This window comes from Myiozetetes cayanensis, unplaced genomic scaffold (assembly GCF_022539395.1).
Source record: "Myiozetetes cayanensis isolate MyiCay16 unplaced genomic scaffold, myiCay2020 scf5-8, whole genome shotgun sequence".
Classification (NCBI taxonomy): Eukaryota; Metazoa; Chordata; class Aves; order Passeriformes; family Tyrannidae; genus Myiozetetes; species Myiozetetes cayanensis.
Window position 1 is genome coordinate 25,422,335 of NW_026087742.1, and position 25,788 is coordinate 25,448,122.

General features: G+C 45.7%; 2 protein-coding genes across 3 annotated transcripts; one reads left to right on the top strand and one right to left on the bottom strand.

The window, feature by feature from the left end:
* Positions 1 to 249: 249 nt before the first annotated feature.
* On the top strand, positions 250 to 16,450 carry CTC1 (CST telomere replication complex component 1). Of its 2 annotated transcripts, XM_050333193.1 has the most exons (24): positions 252 to 332; positions 413 to 552; positions 2,884 to 3,130; positions 4,010 to 4,206; positions 5,851 to 5,995; positions 6,347 to 6,649; positions 6,821 to 6,949; positions 7,277 to 7,503; positions 9,007 to 9,178; positions 9,263 to 9,463; positions 9,699 to 9,825; positions 10,023 to 10,137; positions 10,479 to 10,941; positions 11,295 to 11,384; positions 11,663 to 11,806; positions 12,093 to 12,163; positions 12,636 to 12,745; positions 13,066 to 13,231; positions 13,476 to 13,562; positions 13,647 to 13,806; positions 14,294 to 14,358; positions 14,615 to 14,777; positions 14,905 to 15,031; positions 15,965 to 16,450. In XM_050333193.1, the coding sequence occupies exons 1-24, from the start codon at positions 312 to 314 to the stop codon at positions 16,141 to 16,143; spliced, it is 3,849 nt and encodes a 1,282-aa protein (XP_050189150.1). In that variant the 5' UTR covers positions 252 to 311; the 3' UTR covers positions 16,144 to 16,450. The 2 variants fall into 2 exon arrangements, 1 of the variants encoding a protein (XP_050189150.1); XR_007630996.1 differs by lacking the exons at positions 14,294 to 14,358; positions 15,965 to 16,450 and having other exon boundaries at positions 250 to 332.
* A 2,349-nt stretch (positions 16,451 to 18,799) lies between these two features.
* On the bottom strand, positions 18,800 to 25,338 carry VTCN1 (V-set domain containing T cell activation inhibitor 1). Its single transcript, XM_050333246.1, has 5 exons — positions 25,274 to 25,338; positions 22,326 to 22,390; positions 21,019 to 21,366; positions 19,603 to 19,881; positions 18,800 to 18,921 (listed from the first exon to the last, which is right to left on the bottom strand). The coding sequence occupies exons 1-5, from the start codon at positions 25,303 to 25,305 to the stop codon at positions 18,800 to 18,802; spliced, it is 846 nt and encodes a 281-aa protein (XP_050189203.1). The 5' UTR covers positions 25,306 to 25,338.
* Between the last annotated feature and the right edge of the window lie 450 nt (positions 25,339 to 25,788).

Genomic DNA, 25,788 nt, shown 5'->3' on the forward strand with positions numbered 1-25,788 from the left:
ACATCCCGAAGCTGAGTCTGTGTTGCCCGTGACGGTAATCGGTGATCTCTCACTGCCCGTATCTCAACCTGCGACCTTTCAGCTTATTTTCTCTTTCCAGCCCGCTTGTGGAGGAGAGCGGTAGACGGCTTAGATACCTAGCATCCACAAGGGTCAGCCCCGCCGAACCTCTCCCGGTGTCCCGTCCCTCGGCCCCTCTCGGGCGGGGCGGGAAGCGCCGCGCGGGGCCGCTGGCTCTCGGATCTCCCGGCAGCCTCTGCGCGTTTCCCGTCGCCACGGCAACGGCGGTGCTGTCATGGCGGTGGGGTGCCATGGCGGCGCCCGGCACGGCGGTGAGTGAGCGGCCGGGGCGGCCTCGGGCCCTTCCTGCCGCTCGGCGCTGAGGCCTCGCTCCTCTGCTTCTCTCCCCCAGGAGCAGCGCTGGCTGCGGGAGGTTCAGGACTTCGCTCGCCGGGCGCTCCCGGGGCCGGACGGGCAGGAGCCAGCGGTGCTGGAAGCGGTGCTGCGGTGCCTGCGGAGTGCGGGCGGCGGGGCGCTGCCGCTCGGCTACAGGTGACGGCAGGGCGGGATGAAGGGAAGGGGCGGAATGGGATGAAGGAACGGGGCGGTTGGGGCGGGGGGGTGTCCCCTTTTGGCCCGGTGCCCACGCGCGGCCCTCCCGGGAGCTCCACGCGGCTCATGCGTGCGCGGTGCCCACCCCGGATGGCGGGCGTGGGAGGGATGCTGTCGAGCACGGGTAACCGCACGCCTTGCTTTGGCTTCGGTGCGCCCCCGGCCGCCCTTGCGGTATGATTAAGCACCATATCCGCTAGTCTGCGGTAGAGTGTGTCATCGAGGTGGGGCATCTCGCTGAGGGCGAGCTGCTGTTTTGTACGGCACTTGCACGGCAGCTTCCCGGCTGGATCCTGGCAGCCTGCCCAGGAGGATGTTTCTGCGTACAGTCTCCGAAGCTGTTGGCCAGCCGAGGTCGGCGATCAAGGATAACGTAGTCCATATTTTAATTGGTAAAAGGCTTTTGGATGCTCACCGTCACGAAAAACATGTAGTTTGTTGAGAGATATTTATATTGGAAGGTTTGGCTTGTCTGGATCTATTTTTCTCTTGCTCCAGCTTATGGTGGGAGAGTATCTACTAAAACCTTTGGCATAGCCAGTTTGGGGGTAAAGGTCAATTGGAATTGACTAGGGACTCATGACTTTTAATTTTGTACTAATAGTGTATAAATGTACACGATAGATCTTTTAAGCCAGCTAAACTGATCTCATCTAAGCATTATTTTTTCTATATATTTTACGATATTTAAACCAGAATTTGGTTTATATTCAGGAGAATATTTTCACAGAGAAGAGTTGAAAGTACTTGGTAGTTATCTCATGTGAGGCCAGTGGTCTGTTTCTGAGCAACATGCTATATCTACAACTAGCCACCAAGCTCTGGATCACCAGAAGGGAGTCTGTTTAGTTCTCTGTATGTGATAATCAGGACCCGGTGTGCTACTATAGTTTTGGTTTCTCCCAAAAAGCACTCAGCACATTTGACAAAAACACGAGCAGCACCGTGTTCTCCTTGTGGATCATAGGTGTCAGTATTCCTGATACCGTTCTGTCTCTGAGAATGGAACATTTTCAACTAATCTCCTGTTCAGATCCTGTGAAATACACAAGTACCTGCATAAATTTATGTCTTCTCATTATTTTTTTTTTTAATATCTAAATTCTGTTTATTGCTGATTCAGTTCTGGCTTTGAACTTTTGACACCTGACTAGTCAAGTGAAACTCTTCAAATTCATGCTCCCTAAACTTGATTATGTCCTGCTACTGAGCAAGTGTGTGTTGTGAATAAAGCTCCAGTTTCACAACCTGAAATTGTTAGTGAACCTCACTGGAAACAAGTACTAAAGTCACTACCTAGAGAACAGTTTGTGTTTGCTCCTTCAGTGTTGATGCTAGCATGGACAGAGGACTTCCATTAATTCTCTAACACAGATAGCCAGGATGTAAACACCAGTGATGAATGCTACCATGGTCATAATAAACACTGAAAAGGTTTAGAATCTACTGAGGATGCTGCCTTGTTCTCTCCCATGTTCGGTACCATGGTCAGTCTAAGCATGATAGATGCTAAACTGTGGATGGCTTCAGATCTGGTTGATTTAATTTTGCATCTCATCCTTCCCCTCTCCCCAAAGCCAGAAGGCTGGGTGGAAAGATTCAGGGCTAAGCCTGGTTCTGTTCTTATAAGTGAAAGCCCAATCTAATATTACTGGCTTGTGTTTCTCAGCTTTGTATTGTGCAAACTATCCACAGGAGAGAATTTGTTCCAGAACTGTCACAATCTTGATCTAAAAGTTGTTCAAAATTATTTTTACTACAGTTCAGCAATTTTAGCACCAAATGATGGAATTAGTCTGTATTTACCTGTCTTCATTACTGATATGTAAACTGTGGAGAAGTTGTGGGGTTTTCTCATGGAGTGTCCCATTCAAGCTAGAAATGTCTGAACTAGTAACTATTCTCCTTCCCACCTCCCAAATGTACTTGAAAACATGTTTATTAAGTCTCATTATTATTTCTTATTTTCCTCATGCCTGCTCACGTAACTGTAGTAGCAAAGAATGTCTGTTTTCAGAGAGGATGCTCAAGTAGAACAGACATGTTTACTGAGTTGAGAGAGATAATTGATAAATGCCAATGAATAAATTGGTTCTTGCCATGTTATATCATCAGACCACACTCTGGGTGTGCTAAGATTCGTCTGACCTAGCCAAACACTGTCCACTGCAATGATCACTGTAATTTCTAAACTTACAGACAGAGTTTTTCCAGCATCCTGCTATATTCTCAGTTTTCTTTTTTTTTTTCTTTTTCTTTTTTTTTTCCCAGTTTCATCTCCATCTCTGACCTGCAGCATCAGCAGCGTATACCCTGCTGCACCCACCTGACCTGGAGCAGTAACGAATATAAAGAATGGGCTCATCAAGGACAAGATGCTTTACCTACACACAGAGCTTTGCCAAGGACTTACCTGATCTTGGTTGGCTATTTAACAGATGGAAGGCAAGAGAACAAAGAAAAGTTGGTAGATGGTTGCCTATATGTGAAGGACAATACTGGGATAATTCCATGTGAGGTATGTCCTTGGTCTGAGGGGTTCTGTGTTTATTCCCACTTCTGGGGCAGTGTCTTGGACCGCCCACGGCTTCAGATATTCTGCCAAAGTCTTTCTTGAGGGAAATAACACATCTCTGTAGCAGGCAGGAAAACTGCAAGTTTAGAACCTGGGGAGAGGACAGAGCGTGTCAAATTTTTTGTTGGTAAAAGAAATACTGAACCTACTGGCCTAAAAAAAAGAGACAGCCAGTATACTTCTGTTAAATTTACCATAGTATAAGGCAGCCTGGGAGACCTCCCCTCTATTTGCTAAATTCTGGCTAGTGGAGCAGAAATAACTTTATGGAGAGTTGTACTGGGTGTTCAGTGATGCATTGATAGCTTTCAGGAAATAATAGCTAGCACAGTAATTGACTTAAAAGCCTTCTGAAGGTCATTGCAAGGGGAGTCTAGTTAAGAAACAACCCCTGGAGCAGTGATGACAGAGAACTGAAGCTGTGCTTTCCAAGCAGGCAAAGACTAGAAAGAAGTTGTATTGGTATGAACTTCTAACCGAAAACACAGGGGAAAAGAAAGCAGGTGAGAAGTTTAGAAAAATAGTCTGAAATTAACTAAGCCTTACAGTGAATTAATTATCACCTTTGGGAGGGTGTTACTATAACCTAGGAAATGCTGGATGTAGAAATCAGCAAATCTCTTCCAGGTTTGCATCTGGAAGGACAGAAGTTCTCCATGCAAGAGAGTGGGCAGAAAACACTTCTCTCATTTAGTAATGAAGTCCAGCAGTATACAAGTTTGTGATGCACAGGCAAGGGTGGATTAGTAGTGAATATTGTAAGTAATACTGAGAAAACATACTGTAACTCAACTCAAGCTTTTATCTCATCTTTTGGTTTAGCTCCTGCATTTTGAACTTGAGTGGCTGGAGTCGCTGTTCCTCTTCCCAAGCTGGTCATATATACCACAGACAGACCAGAGTGCAGCAGGGTACTTGGAAATCCTGGAGGATCCAGTGCCAGTAAACGCCCCCAAGGAAGTACTGCACAGCGTTCCAGTCACCTACCCACCGTCAGCTGAGCCACTGCTTACCTCCAGGTAAACACATAACATGCTCAATTCCATCAGAGCACTGTTGGTCTGGTTTGACAGGTACCATGAAAAGCACTTGGCTTAGGAAGAGACAAATTCTGTTTCTGCCACAGGTAAAAGCATAACAGTGAGTGGTGGAAGTAAAAGTTAAACAATAAAGCCACTTTTCATTAATCATCTATTTTCCAGGACTTAACTTAATTGGAAGTTTTTATTATGTATTTTGATAAAATAAGACAAATTTATAAATAATTCCAGATGTATTTTCATATTGCAGGGAGGATATGAGAGCAAAGTGTTAACTCAACTTGGAGGCTAAAATTTTTAGCACAACTTTTTTTTTTCTTTTTCTTTTTTAACCTCCAGTGAACCAGAAGTATAATTTAAAGTAATCCTAGATTGTAATATGAAATTAATATATGCCACCGGTCAAGTTCTTATCATATTACTGAGATAAAGGTACCAGTGAAATGTCAACTGATAAGGATAACTGTTCTTTAGTTTACAGTATGTGAAAATGTAGCCAATGGAATTGCAAATCTTACTGAAGTTGATAATTCCAGGTTGTGCTAGATCATGTTTTATCTTCTTGAGCAGAGAATTCTTGGTGTAATGTAGTTATAGTATACAATAAAATGCCCCTAGTCATGCTGCTGTAGGTTTTTTTTAGTTATCTTTTGTTTTCATTGTGTTATCTGTTTGTGAGAAATATGTTTTAAGCCAAGTGTTTGATTTAGCTCAAGGGACCTTTCTAAACAAGAAAACTATTTCCATATTTCAGTATATGTTCGCAGGCTTTTAACATAAAGCTCCTCTGCTATTGACTGATATCTGACCAATTTTCCATGTTCCTTTTTTAAAAAAGTAACAATGAATTGCTGGTATTACTGTGTGTGAACATCTGATTTGTTTTTTTTCAAGTCATAAAGTTAGATAATTGTTTATATGTTTTAGAATCAAGAATGTGTTTGTTAATATGTTTTAGAATCAAGAATGTGTTTGTTTAGAGTAAGCAGGATGGTTATCCTTGAGTCCAGTAGGAGCTGAAATGAAAATTACAAACAATTCATTTGAATTTTTTTTTTCATTTTTTGAAATGGAAGTTTGAAATGACAAACAGAAAAGATTAAAGAAATATTACCTCTCTCTCCTCTCATCTGCTTTCGGTTTTGCTGCTCTTCACTCTGTGCCAAGTTTGTTAGAATGACTCCGTTATTGCTTTCAGACCTCTTTTGTTTACAGGCTTAGAGCTGCCACAGTGTCACGTTCCGTGGATCTACAAATCCAAGTTCCCTTTTCTGCTGAAGAATTGCTTGTGACTTCTTTTTTCCTTCTCCTTTAGACCTATAATTAGGTGCTTGTTTGTGATAAAGCTTTTTATAATCTGATTGTTGTCATGGAATACATGAATTTGTTCAACATAACCCTTCTGTCTTCAAATATTAAGGTTTTTTAAAACACCAAAGATATTTATTATATTTTGTAGCCAAATATTGTTTTGAAAACCTTTCTGAGAGATTGTTCATATAACCTTGTTGGATCCTTTATTTCTAAAAAGTGCATGCTGCATATGTGTTGATTTTGCTTTTGAGATACTTCTGATTTGTTCTTTCATCTCTAATTTCATCTGCTTCTTCAATTGACCACTAGGATTCCATGTAGGAAACGGTCAAAGCTTACTGTAGCAGGTGAATTGATCAGACTGGGGCCTCTCCTTTGTGTTCGCAACAAGACTTTCTTCTTTCTGTTTCTGAAGTGCTTTGCCTCAGCTATTCATGTCCCTGTGCTGGTGCAGGTAAGTCCTTGGAATTTTGCTCACAAATTCATGTTCTGTGTATGTGTTAGTTGATTGATTCTTTGAAGCTTGCCCTTGATTTCCCAGTTTGATTTATTCTTCCTTTTCTAGTGATTTTTTTTCTTTTTTTTAATATTCCATGCAGTCTCTGTATGTAAGAAGTCTAGTTCTGTGTCCTCCTATGTCATGCAGTTGCAGTGTCTCTAAATGTCTTGCAAATACCACCCTTTTGCTAAGAGTGTGAGGCAATCCTCTGGAGGGAAAAGGGGGTTTTGAGTGTTTTTTGGGGTCAGGAAGAATTTTTTCCAGTGTGGTTGATGCTGATGTTGCTTTTGTTTTTTTCTACTGCAGGAACCCAGCCAGCTGGCATGGCATCATGTCCTCCAGCTGGGTCACAGGTACACAATAACAGGCCTGAGTATGTCCAGACTGAAGAAATCTGGACAAAAGACGTTTGTCACTAGTGTTCCTTCCTGCCTTCTACCCTACTGTGCAGAGCATATGAGGGAGCAGCCACTGAACAGTACTTGGCAAGAAGAATCCACTCAGTCTTCTTCCCTTGAGACTGCTGAGCAGCTCAGTGGCTCCTTGGCGCTGGGAGTTGAAGAGGAGAGGCCAAGATCAACCAAAGAGTCCAAGATCATCTCCTATGTGGTAAGAATTTGTAGGGTTAGCCTTCACCTGCTCATCCTATAGGGTTTCAGCTTGTGTCCTGTAAGGACTTATTTTCATCATGAGTTTATTTCCTTACTGCTCAGGCCTACGAGTCTCTTAGGTTTTGGAACTCTCTGTACTCCTGTAACTTTCTGTTTGCTTACTATTTAGGGAGTTGTCACCAAAATACTCAATGTCCAAGCTGGTCTGTTTTTACTGGATAACCAAGTCTGCTTGTGCCTTGCTTACCTGCCATTGTTGAAATCTGCACGTGGACTCCGACCGGGAGCATGTCTGGAAGTAAGTTGAGACTTGTGAATCATAAAGCATTTGTGGAAAAGACTCAGGCCCTGGGGATGGCTTGTGAGTGTGTGGGTCAACAGAAGGCTACAGCAACACTGGAACTATGTCAGCAATTATCTGGAATAGAATTGGGGATCTTACTGTCTAGGCTTAGTCATTAGAGTTGAGATTACTATTATGTGATTCCTTCCGAAGCTGTGCCAGGTGCCTCAAACCTGGATTATAGACAATCCATTAGAGTGACCAAGGGTTTAGGGTGGGGTGATGGTTTTGGGGAGTGGTGGCAGACTAGCTATCTCTTATGTTTATATCTGTGTATCTCAGCTCATCGATGTCCACCTTCTGCAGAAGCCTCTGGTATCCTTCCCTTTCATTGTACTTGGTGCTTGCCTGAGCAGCACTGTTGTGCTGAAGAGTTTTTCAAGGCTCAGCACTCCCTACCAGCCACCGGCCTCTTCAGGAAATCTGTGCTTACAGCTGCTCTTCCGCTACAATCTTGGTATGCCACTCTACCTCTGGCTGGTGAGCCTCCTGGAGACCTTTGAGGAGAGGTGAGGACAGTTCTGAAGTCAGGCTGTGTTTAAATGTGCTTTGTAGACTACCTGGGTGTCTTCTAGACCGAGTGTTCACAAAATTTTTATGCTTGGATACCATTAGCAGCTGATTCTGATTTATCAGCCTAAGTAAGCTATTCCTCTAGATTTCATATGATGTCCAGTTGCTTGTACTTTGCACTTGTTCTTGTGAGAAAATACTGTACAGTTTTCAACTGCATGTGCAGTAAGCCCACTACTCTTGGGAAGCTGTAGCACTCCAGGACATTGTGCTCACGTAGTCCTGCCTGGGAAGTTTTGTCCTGAAGTACAGAAGCACTGTAGGGATGTCTGCCTGCCAATGTGGTTTGCTTGGCAAATCAAGATGGGCACTGAGGCTGCAGATGGAAAATGCTGCTACAACTAGATCACAACCGATACAAAGGCTCTTGTGTCCTGGCTGCTCACAGAAGTGGCAGCAGCTGCTCAGCATATCCCTTTGAGGTATTCTGAGTATTGCTGGTAGTGTGATCATTTATTTGAGAGCCCCTGTCTTAGTAGATTTTCCCACCCATGCTTATCTCTGGGTCTTCCAGATGGCTTCCTGCTCTCCCTGATGGCTTCACTCTGTTTGCAGGATGGCTGTGGGCCGGTTTGTGGGTTTACTTCTGGGTTCTGTTAGTGAAAATATTAGTGTTTTTTTCTGGAACAGTAATGGTTGATCACTGTAACTGCTGTCTTGGACTTTAAAATGTATATATTTAATCTCAGTCAAGTAGCAGTTTATAGACTGTCCAGTCTTCCTGTCCTTTACTGTCACTGTGGAATTTTTACTATGCTTTCCAATAAAGCAGCTTCAGTTTTGCCCTTGGAATTGTGCTAGCTACAAGTATCAGTTTTTATTATCCTTTTCACTTTAAATGTGATTGCTAAGTCCTGCTACTGCTTGAAATTTGTTCCAGTGAGTTAATTGCTATCTCTTTTCATTTGAGTTCACTTTCTGTTGTTAAGTCGTATTTTGACTGGCAGTGTGATCACTTCCAGGCCTTCAAAAGCAGTAAGCTAAACTTCTGAAAGGAACACCATGTGAGGAAATATTGGGAGAAGACTAGTCCGTGGTTGTTTCTGACTTGTGATTTTTTGCATCCTGTAAAAGAAAGCCAAGGGTACCTGAGTAATGATATCAAGCATAGCCAAAATGCATGGAGATCCATTTTTGTGACTTAGAGGGAGATTATTTTCACGTGGTTTAGTTTTTTGGCACTTTAGTTTTGAGATTTTGTTACTCTATCCTTTTCTATATTCTGTATTTTCCTATTCCTTGTCTGCTTGTCCAAAAAGAATTTGCATTGGCCTTAAATGTTTTTTTTTTAATTACTTGATGTTCTTTTTTTGCTCTCCTTAGTTCCTGTCCTACACAGTATTCACTCATAACAAGCAGAAAGAATCCCTGACTTGCATGCAAGACTCACTAAAATGTGAGGACTGCTAATGCTTTTAACACTCATAATTTCTTTTCAGGTTTTCTTGTTTTTTCGGGCACCATCGACTGCTTAGCTGTACTCACCAAAACCCAGGAGCTGCTGAAAAGTTCCTTGTCCCCCTTCTGCAAGCTATGATGCCAGACAGAGAGGAAACAAGAGATTTTTATAATGAAATTCTAGCAAAAGTACACCATTGTCCCCTGCAGAAAGTGAGTAAACGCTTTGTGAGCTGTTTGCTTTTGGTCTGATGGGAAGAAAATCAGCTGATTCTTTCTTTCTCTCTTTTTTCATAGTATTTGACTCTGGACCCCCCGTGCCAGGCCCCATCTCTGTCTGCAGTTTGCCATGTGGCAGAACAGAAGAGCTGGGAAGGCTTCAGTCCATCACAGTTGCTCTCTCCCTTGGAGGCACAGCATATGGGCACCCAGGAGCTGAATCGCAGGCTGGCCTGGTCCTACTGCACACTCTCAGCAGGAAGTTTCCAGCCCAGACTGGTAAGTGCATTGTTCCTTTTACTGCCTGTGCCTTGAGAGTTCCCGGATCTCCCCCTGCCTTCCAGCACCTTGTCTAGTGCATGCCTGTCCTTCCTGTTCAGAAATGACACTGCTTTTCTCACTGAGATGTGTTGAAAGCAGGCTGAATTTCAGCTACCACTCCACACACTTTGTATTTATGGCTTTCAAAGATGGGAATTGTTTGATGCTCATTGCGGCTTCCTTTCTGTTGTAGATACTGCTGGGTGTGCTGAGGGTCTCCTCCAGGAGCAGTTCCCTCCAGCTGCAGGACAAGAGCAGCACACTTCCCTGTGTGATATCCCAGAAGGATGGTAGTCCCTTTGCCAATACAGCTCTCATAGGTATGTCCCACTAAACTATATTTGAGTGCTGAGCTTTTGCTCTTCTGCCACTCAGCTCCAAAACAAGGAAGAAACTTGATATGGAGATGCTGAACTGTCACTGCCTGACCTCGTGACTTCAAAATGAGGATACTGAGTTTACTGGTTTTATGTTCTCTTTTTATTTAGCTCAGCTTCTTTCTCTGATGTGTTTGCAGGATCACTCTTGCAGGTGGAAAACTACCAACTTGTAGTGGAGAGATTCCTTCAGACTGATTTTCCTTCCTGGGAGCACCTGGAAAATCTGGAGCATGTGAGGAAGAAAAAAACCAGGTGAGTCCCTTTGTTCAGTATGCAAATAAAATCACCACTCTCCAGTTCCACAGCTGTTTTGGATCTGTGGTAAAGCTTCTTGTCAACATAGCATTTCAGTGCCAAAACAACTGTCCTTTCCTATTTGTAGGAAATGAGCTCTTTATCAGCCACAAACCCACCATCTATATTTTGTTCAGAATATGCACAGCCTAGTATCTGGCCTCCACTTCCCTCTTTCTCACAGCTCCTGCTGAGTACCTGTGGGGCACTCCCCATCTGAGCTTTTCCCGGATAACCATTTGTTTTGGACAGCCTCCTCTCCAGGACAGGGGTTTCACTGCTACCATTTGTTGTTTCAGTGTCTATGTGCAGTTCTACTTTGAGGACGTTCAGGTTCTCCATGGTGCTGGAGGACGACTCCAGAAAGGCCTTAGGAGTGAAAACAGCTCCTCCTCTTTGAGGAAGAAGAAAGACAGCAGTGTAAGACCTGAGCTGCAAGCTCCTGAGGCAAAAGTGCTGAAATTGGAGGATCCCAAGGCAGATACTCACAGAGATGAGAACTGTCAGGAGGGGCAGAGCAGCACTGGAACAACCAACTGTGTATCTCACCTGTTCTTGGTTACCCAGAAAGAGGGACTTATGTTACGCAATTACCAACTACCCAGAGAAGATGGAGAAGGACAGGAGCTGCAGCGCAGTTTCCAAGCCACAGTGCTGTGGCTAGGCAGACCTCGGCTGTGGAGCCACTCCAGAGAAATTGGGAATCTACTGGAGCTGGAGGACACCAGTTGTGATGGAGAAGAGGCCATGACACAGCAAGAAGTGAGGCAGCTTTGGGGTGTGGTTTGATAGGTCGGGGAGGGGGTGGCTCCTCAGGGAGCCTGTGTGATAATTAGGTGTCTAGATTACTGATGAATGGGAAAGTGGTTTTTGTGTTGGGTAGAGATCTGTGTTTATGCAGGCAACTTCCTTTTGCCACCCCAAGGAAGTTCCATCTCCTCTTTGTCACTTTCCTGTAAATGCATCTACTTTCTCATACCCTTGGCTGTGCTAATCTTACTTCTCTGTCAAGACATTGCCTGGGCTGGGCTTGCTCTCTTCTTGCTGTATTTTTCATTTTGTGCCTTTTTCCTAACACTTCTCATCACCCTCTCTCTCCTCCCCTCCCTCACCAGGCACTGCTCCTCTTTATGGGAAAGTCTCTACGATGGTTTCCATTTCTGCACCAGGATGGACTGTATCGCTTCATTGTGCCCTGCTGCTCGGTAAGAGAGACGTCTTGCTGTTTCCTCTTGGAGACTTGCTGAACTGCATGTGGGAGTCGAGGAATCAGAGAGTGACTAAGCTGTTTTTGAGGCTTGGAATTTCCATTTGTTTGCCAAGAAATTGCTTCAGTTCTGTGTTTGATTAAAATTCTCAGAGCTCTGAGTACAGTGGATTTTTTTTGTTGTTGTTCTCTAAACCATTTTTCTTCCACTTTTTCCCTAAATAACTTTAACCTCCTTCCTTTAATAGTCATCTTGCCTTATCACTCTTACCTCAGGACTTGGAAGTGTTTGACAAGCTCTGTTTTCCACCTCTGCCACCAACATTCCTGACCAGGCCATCCTGCCCCCTGTGCCTGCCTGTCCAAGATACCTGGCACTTACAGCATGAGACCTGGCTCTCCTGTCTGCCTGAACACCAGGTATGCAGTGCCTTGTTGCTCTGGGCTTTCACAGATGACTTGTAGATGTCTCCAAACCTAGCTAGAAAATTATCAGTACAGAGTATCTTGTTGGTGATCCCATTCTGTTCTAAGCTCCATCAGAGGCTGCTGCTGGGCTTCACATTTTTCTGCCTCAGAATTCGTCTGGAGAGGAATCATGAGTTGGTTGACCAACCTCTAAGCGTGCAGGGCTTGTGTAAACTGTTCTGGCTGGGAATGCCTGTAAACTGCAATCGATCTGAGGCTGTGTCTCCCTCACTTCTAGCTGTCAGCCAGGATCACGCTGACAGGCGTGGACCAGAGAATTTTCTCCATTCCAGAAGTGATTAGCAACAGGTATGTTGGTCTGCCCCAAATTACAAGTGACTGTGTCTCAGGGAATAGGCCTGCATTTATTTTTATTGCAAACAGCTTTTCTGTTCAAAGCATGTTTAATCTGGGGTAATACGCATGCACACTGGAATTTTCACCAGTACCTTACAGTAAACTGTTTTTCTTTCCTTGGCTTCTTCCTCTAATTAAGAAAAACAATTAGGAGTTAAGCAGATAGAAAGGCTGTAATGCCTTGCTCTTCTTCACTGCTGAGCCTGAAGAGGCAGAAAGCAAGTTAAAGGGGCCTCTTGTCCCTGGGTGGGGTAGACTGTAGCAAGCCACCCTCATCCAGTAGCTCAGGTGCTCAAGGACAGGTTCCTCTGAAACTGGGCTCAAGCAACAGCACTTCACCCAGTCCTTTTTGGCAATCCTCAAGTCAGGCCTTCCTTCACTACTTTTGCCTTCAGGCAGGACAAAAATCCTGGTCTCTTCTCAGTTTTACAGGTTCCCTTGTTTCTTTCTCTGGTGAGATAGTGCAGAGGACCTTGTGTGCCTCTCCCAAGAATGAAAAGCTGTCTGTGACTGTTCGCCTTCCAAGGCAAAAAGGTAAGGTTGTGACAGCTTGTCCAGTTACAACAGATTGATTTTTGTTTCTTTCTGTTTCAGAGGGGCAGTGCACTTGGCTAACTGTGCTGCTATATCTGAGAACAGTGGAAGTATGCCAGGATGTTGCATCCCATTGCATGTCAGAGGGCTAGGAAACTGCACACTGCATGTATGGGGATGGGAATGCTGTACCTGGAAAACCTGTGAGGTGCAACACTGTGATGGGAGGAAAAACACTTCTAGCAGGTCCAGCTCAGTGACAGTGTGTGCTGTCTGTGTGTGAGTGAGCTCACAGGGTGTGTGGTTCTGTGCCTCCCCAGGGAACCTGCTAGCCAGTGATCACAGTGTGAAGCTCAGCGTCTCAGTTGCTTCAGGCTCCCCTGCTGTGATGGACATTTACATTACTGCCACCTATCTGCAGCATCTCTGGGGTTTGCTACCTGGAGCCAAGATCCTCTTCCAGAACTTGGAACGCAAAATCTCAAGGTATCCCTGTCTTTAGAGCCCTGATCTAGGCTCTGAGCTCTCTTATTGTCTTTTAAACCATCTCTTAAACTCTTCTCTCCTGTGGACTTTCCTCATCCCTTGTCCATACCTTCATGTCTCCCAATCCCTTACTACATATTATTTTCCTACCATGTTAAAAATGAAGACCAGCCTACTTATCCTGAGAAAACTGAACATTTAGTTTCTATGAGCTCTTTTTGACATCTACTCTTTCATATTGCAGATTTCATAATGTTTATTGCACATACATTGCCTGCAGCTGTGTGAGCATCGTATCTCTGCCAGCTTCTCACCTACTGTTTCCTTCCAGGTAACTTCAGGGTCTGTTCTCACTTTACAGTGTCCTAAGAAAAATTTCTATGTTCTAAGCTTCTCAAATTCCTGTTTCTTCTAGTCCTGCAGGAGAAGCCTCATGCCCCTCACTAGTGTTCCTGTCCAACTTACGACCTCACCTGCAAAACCAACCCCGGGCACGGATTTTATGCCACTTGTCCTGTGTACTGGCTGTGTACCTGCAGTGGGTTTGCTCACTTTGCAGCAGCATTTTCAAGGAGGTATTCAAGCTTCCACAGAGATAATTTGTGAGAGGTCTTGCAGATTTTCTACTCTGACACATCCTTTGCTACCTTCTTCATGTTGAAGAAATAAGAGTTCCTATCCCCATTCCAACCCCTCTTTTCCCAGTGCCTAAGAAGGACTTGCATATTAGAAGAGGACCAAAGTGATAAGGGATTAGAAGTACATACCTAATGCCAAGGAGGCTGGCAGGTAGAACTGGGGGTGAATTGAGCACATGGAAGAGGACAATCCTACTCTGTTAATGCCCTGCTCTTCCCATGTTCACTGCTGTTGGGCTTCAGCACCTCGCAGCAGGTGATTTTTCTCCCCATATAAACTCATCCAAGACACTCATTGGAAATGTAGTACAATTCCTTAATCCTTTGCATACTTAATTAGGAAAGGGTTTTAAAAAAAACAGTGTCCCTTCCCCTTCTCTCTTATACCCACTCGTACATAGCTGTAGCTTTATTCTTCCTTCAGGGGAGGTGCACCCGACACAATCCACCATGTCCATCACACACAGGAGTGAGAAAAGCCAGTGCACGGTAAGCACTGTAGAGATTGGGCATGGGAAGACGTGGGAAGGAGGGAGCAAATTGCACCACAGAAGGAAGGGGGAAAATCAGACCAAGGATGGAATGTAGACAGAATAGCAAAGTTAGAGGTGTCACGTCTTCTGAGGTGTGAACAAACCTGCCTCTCTCTTTACTGAGGTCTGTTGTCTGGGGCATAACCCTTGTGAGGGAGCCTGGCATTGTCTTGACCTCCCTCTGCATCTCACCGTGCCTGCTCTCTCCACAGGGTGCTGGTGGAGGACGGAACAGGTGAAGCTGTGGTGCTGTGCAGGAATGAACATGTGGCAGCAATGCTGGGCCTGAGCCTTCCCGAGTGGGAAGCTCTGCAGAACTGTGTGCAGAGCAGGGGCAGCGTGTCCATTCAGCACGGGGAGGCTACTGGCACGGGGGTGAGTGGGTTATTCTAGTAGCGACTGCAGCCTCAGCTGGACTGGATCTCCCATTGCTTATGGGTGTTCCAAAGGCTCCCTGCCTCACCCTGAACACTCTCTGGCAACACACCCTTTCCTTCCTTAGTGTCTAGAGGAACCTGAGGATCTTGTTGCTTGCTACCTAAGGAGTCTGTGCAGAAGTCCTCTCATCTGTCGCCCTATCCTGCTGGATTTCAGACTAGACAGGAAGCCCTCCAAGATCCTGCAGCCTGGTAAGCAAGAACTGCTGACTTTTCTAATATTTAGTGTGGAAAGGAAGGGTGGAGACATCTCACCGGGCTGGGAAACGAGAGGTGCCTTCGCTGCCCACAAAGCAAGGTCTCTGAAGGATTTCCATGGAATTGTGAATTCTGTAGTGCAGAGCTAAGATGTGTCTTAGCAGATCCATGCTTATAAATATACAGAAATAATATTACAAAAATCATCATCTAAAACAATATATATGAATTTTTCTACTTTACACAGAAACATAGAACTGTTTTAGAACAAGGTTCCCAGTCCTTGGATGGGTCAGGAGTCTGGTTGCCAGAGTTACTGTGCAGACCTCTCAAATCAAGTGTTAGACTTTAGACAGGACAGCATGTAGAGTCAAGAGTAGGCCTGGAAATCCTCACCATGGGCACAGTATTTAAAGCACTGAAGTGTTTTGAATTCATGGGCACTGAGGTCTGAACTCATGCTGTCACAAATGTGCTGTTCTGTGTTAAGGGGACATTCTTTGTAGCTGTTTGCACCAATACTAGTGCTTGAGAATGAGTCTAGGTGCTGCAGGGGTGTATTTGCTAAGCTCATCAGAGGATGCCCTGCTGTGGAGACATTATTTTTGGCTGTTGTGTACCCTGTCAGGCCAGGTTGCTGACACTGATAGGAGATACAAAGCTCAGTGCATCAGCTGTGTGAGCAGCACATAGTTCACAGCATTTCATGCTGTACAATGTCTGTTTCCTCCAAGTTAGAGGGATCCTGGCCAAAAGCATTAATCTGCCTGCATCCTGGATTCATTAATTGTGCTGTCCTTTGAGATTTAGGAAATGCCAAGCAGCTGCTGCAAGGCCTTATCTCCCCCAGCAACTTCTACAGCCGTGTGCTAGAACAGAGCCACAGCCGTGTACTGAGTTGTTACTGGTTGTACCTTTCCCCTTCAGCTCCACCGCAGCTGAGAAATTTTCGGTGTGGTGAAGTGGAGTTTGTGTCACAAGTGGGACCTCGTCTGAGCCTGCTCTGCCTGAATGTGGAAGAAGTGGAACAAGATGCCTTAAGCTATCTGAACAGTGAGAGGATTAGGAGGACATCCAGTTACTGCTGTGTGAGAGACACTGTGTAACGTCTCTCCCACTGGGAGAAGAAATACATGCTGGGATTGGAAGCTTTTCTTATCTCCTTTCCAGTGGGAGCACAGGCCTGTGAGCACAGGGTGAAGGATGCAATCAAGAAACTGCTGTGACTTGCAGAATTCCTGAATGGTCCTTCTGGACCATTGTCCACCACTGCTACTGGGCTACGTTTTGGAAGAGAGATGTTCAATGCTTCCTAGGTGATCACCATTGCCTCGGGCCTTGGGCACACAATGTGTGTATTTTATATGGTAGTATCTACTAAATAAAGCTATTAAAATACTATTTAAAAAACAATGTATCTATTTTAGTATTAAGGTTTACTTGCTAGATGGGGAATGAGGCAGAACATCGATCCTTGGTTTATGAGCCAGAGACAGGCATTTTGTAGATAGCAAAACTATGCAGTTGCCACAAGGTATGGTCTTCTTAGCTAATTGAAATTATTAAAATTACACTTCTAAAGCATTTCCTTCAAGAAGAGAAGGGAAGTGAATAAGTTACTGTATGGAGACCAAATCACGATACTAAATCACAAGATTATTTGGACATGGCAGCTTAAACAACAGCCTGAACATTACATGGGGCTGGTAAGAAGAGGCAGGCAGTGGGCTGTGATACAGACTCACAGCATACCACAGGCTTGCCCATCTGTTCCTGATCAGGAAGGAGTTGCCATGGCAGTGCCAGTATCCATGGTGGCTCAGCAGACTAGCCAATGCAACATATAGGACATCACCATCTGAGGAGATTCCTCTCCCTTCCGCCTGCATTGACGACTGAGTGTTCTGCACTTGCTTTTGGCAAAATAGCACCCACATTCTTCATCTTGTTCTCCAGGCTAGTAAATTCCACGTGCCATTACTTCCCTGCCTTAACTCGATGTGCAGTACTGACAGCACGTTTGAGCAGCTACTGCATGGGGTTTTGTTCATTCAGTGTTTCTCCTCTGCCTTTCTCTCTTTCCTCTTAGTTTGAGCTATGTATTAAATGTCAAGCAGTGGGTTTATTAGGCGTGTGTAAAGTATCTTTCCTCTCAAAGCGTGCTGTCCACTTCTGAGACCAAGGCATGAGTGACACAAGACCTGACTGTGTCACTGACCATGCATTAAAGTTCTGAGATGCTACCCTGAAAGAGGTCTCCTTAAGTTTTGCTGTGACAGCCTTATTTTCTGTAGGTGCTTTCTGCAAAACAGTAAAGACTTTGCTAAAGCTTATCTGCCACCCTCCAGAAAGAAAACAAAACAAACAAAAAAAACACCCCAAAATAAACTATCTCAGCCTGAGGAAAATTCTGACTGTAAGTGATGTAAGATGAAGAGATCAAAATCTGATTAAAAAGTGCAACTGAAAATAATGTGTTTAACAGAGAAACAGGCAGTTCTACAGAAATAGATAAGAAGTGCCAGGTAACACTTATTTATAGAGCCAAATTTTCCTTTTTTTGTTTTTAGTTATATCTATGTTGAATAACTTTGCATCTGAATTTGAACTTTCCGGTAGTATCTTACAAGTCTACTTCTCCTTATTCTGTATGTTGGTCTGCTGTCTGCTGCCACACTGAGGACTCACCTTCCTCTTTTATTTCGCATTATAAATACAATCATCAGTCCTCATCAGCACTTCAGATGTCGTTTGCCTTTGCCAGGTTATTCCAAGCCTGTTAACAGTTTTCTAACCCATCGCTGTTTTGCCATTCACATCTTTTTCGGAAGAGGAGTTTGATTGTAGTATTCCGAGAAGACTGAGAAGATTAACTGGCTCTCTTGTTTACAGTTTTATTAGTACAGTCAGAGAACCACAAGCCAATCAGATCTGTTTGGGGGCACTTAAGATTTGCTTGTTTTTAGTACTCAGAAGGAACAGTTCTCAGATGTATTGCAGGAAACCCTTTTCCTGTTTGTCTCTGAGCTTCTGCCCGTGATCAGAGTTCTGGTCACTGGGTTACTTCAGACCAGAGAACATATCTTGTTCCTGCAATCAGAGCTCTTCCTTCATACAATTCTCCTTATCGCATTCCTCGCTCTCTTTCTGGAGCCAAATAAAGTATCCTGTTGTTGGTGGGTAAGAAATAATTCAAGAGAAATTATCTGATTTTATGTTTGTGCTAGTACATGCTCTGGAACTGGGAGAAGCCATTAAAGTTCTCAGCCCAAGAGGAGCAAAGTCTGAAGTGTGTCCTGTTGTCAGCATAGCTGGAATAACTACTCTGTGTGGAAAGACAGAGACATTCCTTTTAGCTGATTTTCTTTAGCTCTCCACGAGTTCACCCCTAGAACCTACCCCGAAAGCCAAAGCTGATGAATACTAAAGGCAGTTGTCCTGTGCTTTGGCTGCCTACAGCCCTCCTTATTCCAGGTCTGTGTGGGATTGCTCAGGCTGGCAGTGCTCTCTAGCCCTGTTCAGGGCATCTGTAGTAGGTGCTACTTACTGAAGACACTGCACTCCACAGTGGAGGTGTCTGAGTAAAGTGGGTGCAAGGAAGGCAAGAACGGGAGAGCGGAAAGACATGTCCTGCTGTTCTGACAGGCTCTGCTGCTGTAACCAAACTCAGCAAGAGGGTCTACATGCATGTCAAGCACGTATGCTTATGAGTTTCCAAACTTACCTCCAGGCCCAGCAGTTTCCAGTTGTTTTGTAGAGACGTTATATTGACAGCACATACAGGGGAAGCAGAAGCATCCAGTGACAGGCTGGAAAGGAGGATGACACTGACTCTGCATTCAGGTTCACCAGCTGCAAGTTAGTCCCCCTTGTAATGCTGAAATCTGTAGCAGAAGAATAGTGAGAGGCTACCAGAATGGGAACACAGCAGGAAAGGAAAAATGAGTGTGTATATTTATTCCTTCCTATTTTTCTGAACATTGATAAAGGTAGACCCTGCCTCTTGTACTGGAGACTCATTGCAGTGAAGCCCTCACTGTAGAAGAGCTATGACCCTTCTCATGTAGAACAGGAGTAGATACTCAGGCTCTTTGGAAAGTTTGATTTTCTGTGAATAAAGTGGCCTCTTAAATAAAGGGATGGGGCTAGAGTCAGAGAGATTGTCATTAATAATACCTAAAGGGGCCTGCTGGTTTGGTACAGAAGCAGAATCTAAGCTGAACTGGCCAAAGACAGTGTCAGAAGTTGGGGGTTTTGGAATGTTTGGTTAACATTCAAAGGAATATATTCTTTTGAAGTTTACCTTTTCTGGTTCCCTGGCACTTCTGTCCCCGTGCCAAGGGAGCAGTCATTACCCTGAAAAACATAAGAAATAGCAGGACCAAACACAGACCCTTTGCTTCATCCCAGGGGACAGAGAGAGAGAGAGAGGTGCTTGGATTAGCCATGCTTTCAGTCCTTCCTTGACTGACATAGGTGCTGCAGGAACCCCCAGTTCACACGGGCCCTGTTTAAACTCTCTTCTCCCCCCACAGCTGTGGTCTCTGGATGGTGTCAAACTCTACCTGTCACTTTGATGTTGCCTGTAGCCTTGGCAATGTTGTTTTCAATCACACAGGTGTAGGTGGCATTAGCAGTAATGTTGTGCAGGAAGGAGACCACTTTCAGAGTGACGTTTTCAGCGTTCAGCTCGTAGCTGGTGTTGGCAGTGTGAGGGACGTGCTCCCCGGCACTGCTGTCGACCGTCCAGTGCACGGTGGGTCGAGGGAACCAGCGCGGTGCTTCGCACTGCAGTGTGTCCCCACCGCTGCTGTTCTCTACGTGCACCTCAGGGATGCTGAAGGCTTTGGGAGGGAAAACAGGAAGAGTCAGTACAAGGCAAGTGTGTAGGAAATGGGCATGAGATACCCAACTGTGTCTGCCAGTCCTGGGGATTTCTGGCTACTTGCTGCTTAGCATTGCAGCACCACAGGTAGCCAAACCGAAAACAGGGGCTCAGACAGAGGTCTGTACAGATTGGGCTACAGGAGGGTGACTATGGGGGAGCTAAAGGCTCCTAGGACACAGCAGTCCCATTTGATAGGATCTACTGAGGGCGTGGCACAGCTTTAATGTCTTTAAGTCATTCTGCTTGATTTACAAGTTCACCCTCAGGGGTGCCAGCCAGTCAGAGAAACACTAAGAACACCTACCTGTGCAAGCTCACATTATCCCCATTGTGTAGTCAGTGGAACTCACCACAGGTTCATCAGGAAGGCCCAGAGATGACAGAAATAGGTGAAATGCTGACGAGTTCAGTGGGAGTGTATTGCTTTGTGCCAGCAGTGAATATGTTGGTCAAGCCCAGAGGGTTCAGAAGAATTAAGCACCCATTAGTGAAAATTCATCTGTGTCTGTGTGAGCTTTGAGGTTGACTCATAACAAGGTGAACAATTAACTAACTCTGCCAAATATGTTATACTTCAGGTAACTATGATATGGGAGGTTTGTTGCTTTGATAATAATTTAAAAAAACTGAATACTTAAGAAAAACAAAGAAAAATACATTATATAGGCTACAATTTTTACTATGCAGCACTTCTCCTGGCTGGAGATATATCTTAATTCTAGAGAGGAAAAGCTACCATGTTATCTTCAACAAGTATAAAATCTGGATCTTTATAAGATCAATTAGCTACTGCCATTTTTAGGGCGTTATTTGTAGTCAGCTACATAGCTGGTAGATTACATGTGATTAATAGGAGAAAAAAGCATTAAAATAATAATCTTTTCTGGAATGAGGATGTCAAAAGAGTGGGTAAGCAGCTCTGTAAAATTAAAAAATTTTAAAAAGTACCCTGTTCCTACTCAGGTGGGGAGGGCCTGGTGGTGGCTGCTGGAGGAGTGGTGCTGTTCATACAGCCTCCAGCGTCATCATAACCACAAGTAGGTCCAGTTTAGCATGTGTTTTGCAGCAGGATTTTCTTCCTTGCACTCCTCACCTCCTGTCCTGTACTGCAGCACTGCTGCCCCGCTCCCTCTGGCTGTGGTGACAGAGCACTGGTAGGTGCCAGCATCGGAGAGCTGCACATCCCTCAGCTCCAGGGAAGCGTTGCCGCCAATCACCTGGTCCGCAAACACCGCCGTGCGGCCCTGAAACAATGGATCTTGCTCTTGCAGGTGGTCCTTCCCACCCCTGAACTCGTGAACCAGCCCAGCTACTCCTGCCTTGGCCCACCGGATCACTATGCTGCCCATTTGGATATCAGGCTCAAAAGTGCAGTCCAGGATGCTGCTCTGGCCGATGTTCCCTGGAGATGTCAGTGCCATCACAGTGATGGAGTGTTTTCCTGCAAGGAGAAAGCAAGGGGGTATGAGAGGGGTGAGTCAGGGAGTGTGAAGAAAGACCAGGCTGCCCTGCAGCTGTCAGGAACCAATCCTGAGGTTGGACAGGCACTGACACATGACAAGGACACAGGCAGCAGCTACCAGTGCTGCTAGCAGAGGTCAACTCCCGTGCTTTATATACCAAGTTAAAGCACAAGAGTGTTTCTTTAGCAGGCAGCATGCTTCAAAAAGTAGCTCCTCGTACTTGTTTGAGAAGAACTTGCATGATATTGTCTTGCTTACTTATATGTATCAAGGATTTTTCTCTTTTCACCTACCAGAAGAGCATGATCTTTATATCTTGTCTTAGTCAGCACCTCCCTTTATACAATATAAATGTGATTGCAAGGTATAATGCTGGCAGAGAAATAACAGGCTGCTCTTTCCCCCCTAGTGGAATCCAAACAATTTTCTTTCATTTAAGAAAAAGTCAGCAATGCCCCTCAAGTCAAATTTTAAGCTGTGATCTTGAGAATTAACTCCTTCACAGAGCCAGGTGGTCTTTCCCATGCATCCCTTCCCTACTCATCCTCACTCAGCACACTCCAAGGAGGCTGCATTTTGGCCAGTACTGAAACAACACACCTTTGCTATCTCTGAGGGAGCTGGGGAATGTGCCTCGTCCTGGCAGATGCTGCAATAAACAGTCATCTCCTCCCACCTGGGAGAAAGAGCACAATATGTGCAGGACTTTCTGTGTGTGTTGGTTTGTGGCCCCAAGCCCAAGGATAATTCAGCTAATGCACCACTACATCTCCAGCAGCACAGGCAGCACTACACTTATCTAGCCTTCATTCAAAGGTTGTAGGTGGTACTTCCACACACACCACAGCCCATGCACAGGATGGACACACGGATGCAGAGGCAGGACAGAAGTTCATCACCCCACCAGCAACAGCAAGAAATCTGAGCAGTCACATACCTGAGACACCAAAACCAATGATCAGGGCAATCACCACAGCCAGGATGATAATGACTGCAGTCATGCTGTTTGGGGAAAAAGGAAAGGACAGCATTACTGCACAGCCCATCTCCTCCACACCCTGCGCCTGAGGTGCCCATCTGCAGAGCCGCCGGCAGGAAGGAGGCTGAGGCAGGTAAGCCAGAGACCTAGAGCCAGGTGGACAGGGAAGCACAGGACCACAGTAGCGATGAACATCCAGGTGAGCACTCGGCATCAAAGCGGGGGACCGTGTGGTGGGAAGAGCCCGAAGCTTTGCCTTAGAGCAGCCAGCTGGTCCCAATGGAGAATGCTCCACTCTGCATCCCCTGGTGTGTTAAGTAAGACAGGCAGTCCCTGCTGGTACTTACAGAGGAACAGTGACTCAGGGAGGTGAACAGAGCGAACAGGCCACTGACCCCAGGAGACACCAGCTACAAGCCAGGGAGTGGGCAGAGGGGGCTGGAAATGGGAACAGTTTTTTGAGCTGGCCGGATTTGGGATGCTTCATGTGCCCATGGATAATGGGCTGTTAAACGAGAGACTGAAGAGGAGAGGACCACTTGCCAAGCCACACAGGCAGAGCAGCTCTGCCGGAGATAAAAGGCAGCAAGTCATGGTGCAGCACAGTTTGAGCCTTGCCAAGAGCAACCCATCCAGCGCAGCCCCAGCTTAGACAGACCGATCAGCAGGCTCCCACTGCAGCCAGTGGAACTCTCACATGTGGTCATGGGCACATTTTCATGTGGACTGGGAGGCTTTGCAGCAACCTCAGCTCCCCACCAGAGCAAGCCCTGAAGCAGCTCCCCACAAAACCCACAGGTACATTGTGGGACATGCAGCTCACACGCTCATTCTCAATAGTCTCACAGAGACTGCTCACAGAGCAGAAGCCCAGAGAGCTGCAGGAGGTCCTCACAGGACACTTTACCCATTCCCAAGTCTGAAAGGGCACTGGAGGAAACATTGCAAGAGGCACCAACAATGGCCACTCCTCACTACTGTCCAGGGCTGCCACCCCAGGGCTTGTTTTGCCCTGTTGTACACAGAAACTTGAGCTGCTGCTTCCTATCTTGTCACCAGACAGAACCAGGCTGAGAGAGGTCATGGTCCTTCTGCCAGCACAGCTGCTCTGCTTCAGCAGCATTTGCTGGCTTGCAGCAGACTCTTTCCCAACACGTGGAGTAGCCTCCCACAGGAGAGCCCAGCGGTGTCCATACAAGCACAAACTCCTCCCACCATTTCTGTGTGCCTGCATCAGTCATTTGCACAATCGAGCCTTATTTGCCTCAGGTGCCACAATCACAGGGCTGATACAGAGCTCTAGGGAGCTGCTGCACCGTGTGAACAAACCTCTCTTGCAGGGAACAGCAGGGGAGGGAGAAAGGGAATATGGGTTGAAAGAGGGCACAGAGTGTTTCAAAGGCATGGAAACAAACTGATGCAGGCGACTGGGGTTGCACAAGTTGGAGCCCTGACACCACCCTCAGTTCCCAGTGCTGCTTCAGCAGCCTATGGGATGCTGCTCTGTGTATCCTGCCCTTTTTTCCATGTCCTGTTCCCGATCAGCCAAAATTGGAATCAAATTGGAATCAAATTTGACATCAAGTTCATTCATTCCCTGCTTGAACGCTGCTGAGCACAGCCTGGGGACAGGGAGAGGCTCACAGCCTTGCTGTGACAGGCAGTCTTAATCTTCCAGATCTCTAGCTCTGCTGGGAGTAAACTTTCCCTTGGGAATGGGCTTAGAGGGTAAAAAAAAATGGAAGAATAAGAGATTGAAGGTCCCTTGCCTTCCTTCTTTTATCAAAGTTTACTGTGGAAAAGAAATAACATGCCAGAGATGACCCAAAGGAGTGGGGTTTCCATTCCAACACGCAGCTAATGATTGCAGAACCCAACTTTTTTCAGCACTTAAGTTTTATTTCTTTAGTGAGGTTTTTTTGTGCACATACTATTAGTATTTAATTCTTCCCTGATGCTTTGTGTGAAAAAGCTCATGCATGAGAGGTATCTTCTGTTCACATGCTGACTGTCCTTCTCCCCACTGCTATTCAGCTCAGGTGGGATGGATACCCACAACAGCTGAAACATTTTTCACACAATAAATGCTATCAGGGCTGTCTCACACACTTCACTGGAGCCCCCATCTCCATCCAGTCTGGAAAACCCACCACTGGCATGAAAAGATGCAGCTTGTTGGTGCCTCTGTTGAGACAGTGAGATTGGGATGCAAGCTCGGTCCACATTCATTGGAGGTTGAAACAAGTTTGCCACTTTACCCATCTGGTGAGAGTTATTCTCAACTAATCAGGAGATAGGGATATGAGATAGATATTTCTATGACTTTCACCACAATACATCCTTTTCTGACTGTAGTTCATCAGGATTCGGTTAACAGTTCAAAGGAAATGGGCTCACTGAAACAAGAGGCACAAACCAGTTTGAACATCTTCCCAGCTCTTACTCCTGACCCACACTGCAAGGAAATTTGTGGAGGACAGCTTCTTTCTCCCCACAGCATGCTGACGTGATGGCAACATAAGCAACTGTCTGAGGACCAAGAGAAGGACTGGGGTGCTTTCTTCAACCCCAAACTACAACAGCAGAAACACAGCCTTTCTTGAGCCACAGATACCCTAACATACCACAGCATTCACTCCTGAGGCAGCAAATTCTAGCAAATGCACAGTTTCTAGGACACGCATTCTGGTTACAGCTGAGGACCTGCACATGGGTGTCTGATGGATACATGGCCTTGCAGATTGTATGAAAGAAGCTGTACAGGTATTTAAGTGAGTGCAGTATAGTCAAGCTACAAAGAACTGCTATCTTGAAAGCTCCTGGCAGCAGGGTGATACATCCCAAGAGTCTGAAAAATGCAATTCCCTCCCTCCCCTCTCCCAGAGCAGGTGCATATAATACCATACCTCCAGAAAATGACCTGGCCTTGGGATGCCATGGTCACGGCATCTACGAAGAGAAGCCAAACACCTGGTGCCCAGTGGTCTCAAGCTGTTCAGCCAGCCCCTGTCCTTTGCATGACATATTCCCCCAAGCTGTCCTGCTTAAATAACTCTACTCAGCTAAGGAGTGGTGAGCCCAAGCAGTGAACTCTCAGGAATGAGGAAGCAGTGAGCATCTCGACTCGCCCCAACAGAGCAGTCAAAAGCAGAGAGGCCTGGTTAAATACTGGGGCAACTAGGAGACCTCCTACACCTTGCATTTAAGGAACATGTCTTGTTTATGACAAAAAATACCACAGCTTGTGGCTTGGTAGCCAGCTAATCCTGGGAGCCCCTGGTGGTCTAGTGGTAAAGGCGCGGCGCTGTCACCAGTGAGACCCGGGTTCGATTCCCGGTCAGGGCCACTCCCGGGCAGGTGGGGCTCGTTAGCCCTTAAAAAGGCAACCCATCTACGTCCTAAGGACCTCGCTGCCACCGTC

Bases quoted from the DNA above. Each gene is read 5' to 3' on its own strand.
- VTCN1 (XM_050333246.1), bottom strand. From the start codon at position 25,305: ATGGCATCCCAAGGCCAGGTCATTTTCTGGAG. The intron at 22,391-25,273 runs GTATGGTATTAT...TTCCCCAAACAG, and splicing joins GGCCAGGTCATTTTCTGGAG to CATGACTGCAGTCATTATCA. The intron at 18,922-19,602 runs GTAGAGTTTGAC...CTTCTGCTACAG, and splicing joins AGGCAACATCAAAGTGACAG to ATTTCAGCATTACAAGGGGG.
- CTC1 (XM_050333193.1), top strand. From the start codon at position 312: ATGGCGGCGCCCGGCACGGCG. The intron at 9,464-9,698 runs GTAAGTGCATTG...TTTCTGTTGTAG, and splicing joins GAAGTTTCCAGCCCAGACTG to ATACTGCTGGGTGTGCTGAG. The intron at 12,746-13,065 runs GTAAGGTTGTGA...GTGCCTCCCCAG, and splicing joins TCGCCTTCCAAGGCAAAAAG to GGAACCTGCTAGCCAGTGAT.